General features: G+C 35.5%; 1 protein-coding gene across 1 annotated transcript; it reads right to left on the bottom strand.

Annotated features, from left to right (window-relative positions):
- Positions 1-505: 505 nt before the first annotated feature.
- Positions 506-1,448, bottom strand: AIR12 (auxin-induced in root cultures-like protein). Its single transcript, XM_022301083.2, has one exon. The coding sequence runs from the start codon at positions 1,389-1,391 to the stop codon at positions 621-623; it is 771 nt and encodes a 256-aa protein (XP_022156775.1). The 5' UTR covers positions 1,392-1,448; the 3' UTR covers positions 506-620.
- Positions 1,449-8,690: the final 7,242 nt, after the last annotated feature.

Below are 8,690 nucleotides of genomic sequence, written 5' to 3'. Positions count from 1 at the left end.
ATAAAAAATGAAAACATTGTTTGAGATCCATTCAAAAAAGTATAATGGAATAACTTGAAATTTAGAAACCAACAAAATAGGATTTTTGTGAACCAACATACTAAAATTTCACCATTTCTAATTTTTCCAACAATAATTCCTCTTCACATCCCTTTGATGTCTGTTTTTTGTCGGCAAGAAATATAAATCAAAGCATAAAATCTGAAACTATTTGGAAACTTTTAGCAAAAAGGGAAACTATTTGGAAAATCCAGATTAAATATTGTTGGATTTTACGAAATATTCCTTTCACTTTTTACAAAAAAAGAAAAAAAGAAAAAAGAATTCCTCTTTCGATCTTTTTGAACCCATGACCTTTGAATATAAAATTTAAACTTAGATATCTGAGCTCGATATAAATAAACTAACTTTTTATGAATCAAGTATCTAATAATATTTAAGTAAAAAAAAAATCTAATAATATTTGTGGAATTAGAATCAAAGTACTGAATCCAGAGACAAAAAATAGAATCAAAACTGTAAAACAATATTATTATTTTCTTTTTCTTCGACTACAAAATTCTAAATCGATCGATGTAGAAAAAAAAAAAAAACTACAAAATCAGAATTTATAATTTAAATTAGAAAACAATAATTCCCCAAACAAACAGAAACAAACCCAAAACAGATCCCAAATTTCTGCTTCTGATTCCGGCAGCCCCACCCTTATCCGGACCCGGCGCGGCGGTGGCGGTGCCATTTTCCCTTCCGACGACGGCCGGCGCGGGTGCAGGTGCGGGCGACGCGCCGCCGTGGGCGCGTGGGGCAGGACTGGCATCACGCTTCTTACTCTTGACGAACTCCAACACGCCTCTGGCGTTGAGATTGGCCGGTTTAAACTCGTGAACCGTCAGCCCGCCGGACGGGTCGACGGCCGGTCCGACCTGCCAGACCTGGTTCAGGGACGTGGCCTTGGCCGGAACTTTCAACTTGGCGTAGATCGTGAACCGCCCGCCGGTGGACTCAGCGGCGACGTCCCAGACGGGGAAGGAGAGCTCCGGCGAGGGGACGACGGAGGAGTAGGAGGAGATGTTGAAGGTGCGGACGGAGGGGGCGGCGCCGGAGCCGCCGACGAGGAGGGCCTGGGCGCCGGCCATGCCGGTGGCAGTGGGGTTGACGGCCCAAGCGACCCAGCCGCCGGGGCGCGGCGGCGGAGCGAGAAAGGCGAGGGAGAGGGAAGAATTTTTGGAATCGTAAGTCCAGTGAATGAAAGCATCGAGATGAGGGAGATCTTCGCAATGGGCGAAGGTTCTGTTTGCGAATTTCTGGGAAGAACAGGTGAGAGAATGGGCGGCCGGAAGGAGGAATCCGGCGAGAATTAAGTAGAAGAGGGAAGCCATAGGCATAGCCATTTCGGAGAAAGAAATTGAGAAATTAGAGAGAGAAATTGAAGAAATTGAAGAAAATGGGGAATTTGTTAGAGGTTATATAGTGGTGGGGGCAGTGGGGGAGGTGATTTATTTTCAACGCGTAGAGTGGGAGAGTGGAAAGTGGGAACTTGCTTACCCATAATTTTTTTTCTTTTTTCTTTTTTCTTTTTTGGATTTTGATTTGATTTACAATATGTTTGAGACTTTTAACTTGAGTTTAGGGAAGAGGAAGAGAAGATTATGATACAAGAAAGAGAAAATAGTTATGAAGTTTGAATTGTTTTTAATCCATGTATGAGTTTGATTTTTAATTGATTTTTCAGTTGAATTGATTCAGTGGAACATATGTTGACTAGAGAATGAGAAATCTCTCGAATGATCCATTACTACGACCATAAATTTGGTTAACTATGTCTAAGAACTTAGTCAATTTAAATGTAGAAGAAAGAAAGGAGAAGGGAAGGGAGTGAGAAAAGCGAGGATAGAAAGATGTCACTTAGTCAAAATTTGTCGTCTCGTTTAAAAAATACATATCACCAAAATCTAGCAACACATTTTAAGTACAACATCATTATTTTGTTAGGTTAACTAATGATCAAGTTAAGGACCAATTAGAAATCAAATTCATACCTTCAAGAATTAATTAAAAATTAAATTCAAACTTCAAAGACCAAACATGTTATTTTTGAATTTGAAAGACTAAATTGAAACTAAATTTGAAGGACAAAAAATAGTAGTTCTTAAATTGAGGGGCTGAAGTCCAAATCTCTTAAATCGAAGTGTATTTTACCCAATTTGAAAACTCTTTCAAATTTCAAATAGAAATGTAAGTAAAAGTTTGAACTAAGAGAAATTATTTCCCTCCCTACAAAGTGTGACTTTGACTTTTCCTTTTGAACCTAATGAGTTAATGGTCAAATTAGAAAAGGGCAAAGAACAATAAATAAAGACTATCTCCCCCAAGTGCGGAAGATAAAAATGCAAATATAAAAGAGAGGGAATTATTTTTAATAATTAAAAAAAAAGCAACCATTCAAATCTGGGAAGAACTAGAAAAATGTTACCACTCATTTGGAAAAGAAAGAAATGGAAATAATATAATGGGTCATGTTTCATCCTTGTGTGTAAATAAACCATATTAATTTCATCCATCTTTTTCTTAATGTTCAAAATATTCATGTTTTGTGCCTCTCTTCAATTACACTGGTTGATGCAGCATTCGATCTAATGAACACTTGTGCACACAATAGATGTGTCAGACAAATAGTTCAGTTGAGAGTAGCAAAAAGTAGGATTGTAAAGCTCGTTAGGCCTCTCTTCTTATTTATAGAGAGAGTTTCCTCAAGTTGATTCGGGTAGATTGGCTCAATCGGGTCTGGTCAAGTCAGGCCGCTCAACCTATGTTGCTCCCTTGGTCTCACTTTAGATGAACCTAGTACAGTAATTTCATCCATAGTAGTTGCCACTATTCGGGTGTTAAGTGCTAAAATTAAACCAGCCAACTCAACCCTAGAGAGTAATCGCTCCGTTAGTGTTCATGAATGTTAAATTTAAAAATATCCAAACTCAACAAGTCAAGTTGATTGGGTCGAAATTAGGCTAATTCCTAAAAAAAAAATTTAAGTTGATTGTATCAAGGCTATGTTGAGCATGCGGGTAAAACAACTTAAGCAAAAGTATGAGTAATTTCTGTATTTTGATTAAAGGATACATGGGCTATTTGTAATGAGCGACCTAATACAAATTGAAACTAAATAACAACCTAAACAAATTGATTAACAACTTGTAGAGATACAATGTCAAACTAAATAACAACAAATTCATTAATTTAAGCAACTAATTAATAACTAAATAACTAATCCTATTATACCCTCAGACTTATGCACAAATATGACATAAGGTTGCCACGAAAGGAAAGAAAGGCAGAGGTAGCCAAAGTCTTGGTAAACAAGTCTGCAAGTTGATCTTTGGAAGATACAAAACGAACGCACAAATCCTTCCAAACCACCTTCTCACGAACAAAGTGATAATCAACCTCTATATGCTTGGTGCGAGCATGAAAAACTAGATTACTAGCGAGAGAAATAAATAAGACATAGTAGTCGCCAAAGATCTATATTATACCTTAGTAGAAGATCGATAAACAGTTTGTTGCTTTTTAGCAAACCAAAAAATAGGACTACTACTAAGAAGGGTGACAAAACTGGTCGTCGAGCGACGATCATGAGCATCACCAGCCCAATCAACATAACAGTAGGCTGTAAGAGACAAATATCATGGACGAAACAAGACACCAAGATCCCTTGTGCTACACAAACAACAGAGAATCTTTTTAACAGTAGTACAATGGACTGTAGAATGATTTTGCATAAATTGACTTACTTTATTAACTACAAAAGCAATATCCGATCTAGTAAAAGTAAGATATTGTTATGATCCCACAAGTTGTTGATATAAAGAGACATTAGAGAAAGGAGGAGCTGGAGTAAGGAAATCCACGGTAGCAGACATAGGAGTGACACAAGCTTTAGCATTAAGCATTTCAGACTTGGTATCGATAAGATACTTAGTTTGGTTCACAAATTGTCCAGAAGAACGCTTATGAATTTCCATACCAAGAAAGTATTTAAGTTCAACAAGATCCGAAATTTGAAATTCAACAGCTAAATCATTCTTCAAGGTGTTCACATAAGCATTATCAGGGCCTGTAATAATGATGTCGCCCACATAAAGGAAAAGATAGGTAAAGGAAGAGCCAGAAGACTGAACAAACGAAGAAGAATTTGCATTTGAGGCGATGATAACTCTCCATAAAAGAGTTATTTTAGAGGAAAAATGTCTTGAGTAGAGAAGAAATTTCACAAAGAAGCTCCAATTACTATTGTTTTAGGCTTAGTATGTAAAAGTTCAAAATAATATTGCATCTATAGTAATGTTGTGACTTGTTGCAAGTTAGTCCTAACTTTGAATGTTTTTGTGGCAGCATTATTGATGTTGGAGCATTGGAGCTAAAAACAGAAAAGACAGAGAGCTGAAAGCGACATATTGTTACCCAATAGTTACAGTAGTAAAAATGGAGCACGCACCAAAAATTTGAGCTGGGCTCCACTTTATCCATTCTTTTGCCCTAAAATTAAGGATGGGTATAAAAGCTAGCATTAAACGTTGCCTCCAGGATTCCATTCGTTTCCATTCTCATTCAATCTTTTCACCCCACACAAATCCTCTAAAGCACGAAAAAACACACACAGAGAAGGACCTTAAGAACTAGAGGAAGCACCAAAGAAGGAGAAGTAGAGTAGGAGTTTATTGTTTTCTTTTCTTCTTTCTTCTTTTGTATTACTAAGTAAATGAGCTTGATAGTTCTTCTTTTCTTTTTTCTTTGTTATGGCTTTGAGCAGTAAACTTTGCTTTAAACCTTAATTTCTGGTTTATAAAGATGTTACTGCTGAGTTAAAAGTTTGTTTACATCTTATTAAGTTTAATGTGTTTGATCACCATATTGGATGAGCTCTTTATTAACTTTTGGGAGATTGTAAAAGAGAGTGAATGGCTTTAACTTGTGCTAGATCTACATTTGAGTCTATAGTGTGGTACTTAGGAATAAGACTCACCTTACATGGATAAAAATTACTGAGCTAAATTGGTGTGTTTTAAGTAAAATTAAAATAGCGTTGAATCTAGGCAATCTTGAAAGATCATGTGTTATTTTGGTCAGTAATGCTAACATCCTTGTTGCTGAACCATTGTCTGCTAGCGTCAAAATAAAATATACAAATTCCCTTCCTTTTGTCCTTATCATTTAACCTTAGATTCTCTTTTGTGTCTCGTGATCTTGAGCTGACATCAAGTTTTTCATAATACCTCTATTTTAAGATTTATGCATGTTTACCTACATAGGAGCAATTGGTTAAATATCAAACTATCTTTTATTTGCTTTTTTACTTCTTGAGTAATTAGTGAAGTGTTCAGTAATCAACCCCTATAAGTTCGATTTTTTTTTATCACTTGCTACGCGATTTATGTATGCTTGCACGAGGGTTTAAAATCGTTAACAGACAACGAAACCCAAGGTTAACAAATATGATGTAAACCGATCAAGCCATGCCCGAGGAGCCCAATTAAGGTCATACAAACTTTTGTGTAGTTTACAAACATGAGAAGAACAAGACTAATAAATAAAACTGGGTTGTTGATGAAGGGATTGAGTCCCCAAAAAGGATCGGTTGTGTGGGAACCTCTTGGAAAGGGAGAGAATTTTCTTGTAGAGATTTGAGAGAGAGGGGAATCGATCTATTTTCTTCAACTGCACAGCACCTGCATTTATATAGGAGGGGGAAACATAACCCCCCACCTCAGCATTCTTCCACTGCCCTGCATTTGGTTTAATTAAATTAAATTAAATAATTAATTATTTAAATACTTTATAATTAATTAATTTTAATTAAATATCATCTATTTGAATCAAATTCAAATGCACATATCTCGATAACCTGTAGTTTTAATGTGAATCTCGTTCAAATTAATTTTAACCTATCGTTTTCATATAAATCGCGAATTCATACTAATTATTATTTGAATCTTATTCAAATATTTCTCTCTTATAATATAGTTTAATTTTGAATATTTATTCACAAATATAATGTATCTATATATACATTATATTAGTGGTATATACATACAATGTATACATTCTATCATATAATTTGAACATTTCAAATTCTTTCAAAACTCTTAGATCCTCGTTTTATCTGTTGTAAGTTAGCAAGGGGACCTGAAGGTTATAAGCTCTAATCTGAAATTAATTAATTAAACTCATTAATTAAATTAATCAACATTCATTAACTATGGGGCACTTCATTACTAAAGTAGCTTAACTCTTATGCACGGTAGAACATGTTGCGTCTATGGATATAACCATTTCAAGTAAGTCAATCCTTCACGAGTCATCCGTAATTACAGTTGGGTCAAATTACCATTTTACCCATTTAATTACTTATCATTCCTCAAGTACCACTGTCCCTATAGTGAACAATTTGTTTATGGTCTGACCATAAACAAAATCCCTCTCAGACCAGTCAGAGGATAGATCACATTGTTCAAGACCCAGAGTCAGCACTTAAGAGAACAACTCATCTACTTACCCTAAATAGGGCAATGAGTGAATTTCATCTCCACAATGGTGGGCTTATTGGGTTGGCAACTCGTGTCACTCTCGCCTATATAAATCAAAAGACAATCCCTCATAGACAGGAGTCCATGACTCGCTCAGGATTAAGATCGAGTTACATATAGTCACTCTATGAAATATTAATCTCTTCAATCAACGGTGTTACCAAGTGAGATTAATTATTTTGTGTTCTAGTCTTATACAAACTCGTTGTATAGGATACCCCCACTTGCATGTCTCCACATGACTGATTTGGATCAAATCGTTTGTAACTATTATGTCGACCACATATGTTCACATTACAAACCACGAGTTTTGTTGAAGTTAGATCAAATAATCTTGGATATTCGTTTACTGGATTTTGAGTTATGCAAATAAAATAACCATTATTTTATTGAATAAATAATTTGTTCACATTACAAACCACGAGTTTTTAGGGCACAAAAATCCAATAATTGAGACATGTAGACCTCTTCCTTTAAATGACCACGTAGAAAAACATTTTTAACATCAAATGGAGTTAAAGTCCAACCAAAAGTGGTAGCAATAGTTAAAATAATACGAATAGTTGGTTTTTTGATAACATGACTAAATGTCTCATTGAAGTTAAATCGTTCAACCTGGTGATACCCTTTAGCAACCAGACATGCTTTGTATCAAGCAATTGTGCCATCGGGGTGATATTTGGTGCGAAAGACCCATTTACATCCAACAACATTCATGTCGTCAATTTGTGGAACAAGCGACATGTACCATGCTATTGAAGGGTGGCAAACTCTTCTGGCATGGTTGCACGTCACTCCAGATACTTGGATGCAATAGTATATGATGAAGAACCACTAGGAACATCCGAAGCAACAAAGGAATGATATGCCTTCTTTTCAGAAATGCCAAACTTGGAGCCCGTTTGATAGATGTATTGAAGAAAGTGGGTTGAGAAGGAGCAAGTGGTGGAGAAAGTAAAGCAGATGGTGTGATAGTGGGAGTAGAGAATATTAGGTTGTTGAAGAGGATTGGAAGGGTGAGAAATATGAATCAATTGGGAAAAGAAAAGTGATGAGTCATAAGAAGGATAAGAAGGATAAGGAGAAGAATTGGAAAAGTTGGCAAAACAATACAATCCTCATTTGCAAAAAAAACGCATAATTTTTTGATGACGCAATTGATGAAGCCAATGAACATGGAATGAGATATAAGTCATTTTCACTCTTCCCCTAGTACAAGATCCTTTACGTGACATTGTCCTGAACAAGGAACTAATCAAAATAAAAAATAAGTAAATAGCCAATTGTTATCACGACAACATTGATAAACAGAGAGTAAATTTGAGGCAACGATGGGAGAATGAAGGCTATTAGAAAGGTGAAAGTCATTGGAACAAGATTGTAAATATTTCGAAGCAGGAACAAAGGAGACTAAGTTATAGAAGAATTAACAAGAGAAGAAGAGGTTGCACTTGAGGAAGACATGTTGGAAAAAAAAATGTAAGGAAACCCAGTAGAGGTGTGTTGATGGACTCCATACCATAAAACAACTCAAGCAAATATACGAGTAACTTCTGTATTTTTATTAAAGGATACATGGTCTATTCGTAATCAGTCACCTAATACAAATTGGAACTAAATAACAAAGATTAACAACTTGTAGAGATACAATGACTACATATAAAGAGTTGTATAAAAAATTTATATAACAAACTCATTAATTTAAGCAACTAATTAATAACTAAATAATTAATCAATGACTCTCCTTCTTTCTTTTCACTTTTTAAATCTAAATATTGCATTATGAAGTATATTAACAATAATGTCATAAGTCAAATGCAGCATGAACATCATTACAATAATCAGACAAAGAACTTCGTAAAATAATCAATTAATTTTTTATTAGGTTCATCCCAATTAGCAAGATCATAAGTAATTCTTTTGAATTCATCTCCTAGTAGGAAGTGTTTATGCAAGAGTTTGCACAACGGTTTTTTACGAATCGAGCTCGAACCCGGTCTCCGGTTCCGACCTGAACACTAGAGTGGACATGCACAAGAGGGTAAGCACTCTGACGCTCAAGTCTGTATAGATCGGATTCTGTATTTAGTTCGAGGTGAGATTCGA

Source organism: Momordica charantia (assembly GCF_013281855.1).
Source record: "Momordica charantia cultivar OHB3-1 chromosome 9 unlocalized genomic scaffold, Mcharantia_2.0 BLBB01000009.1, whole genome shotgun sequence".
Lineage (NCBI taxonomy): Eukaryota > Viridiplantae > Streptophyta > Magnoliopsida > Cucurbitales > Cucurbitaceae > Momordica > Momordica charantia.
This window is presented reverse-complemented; position numbering and strand designations above follow the sequence as displayed.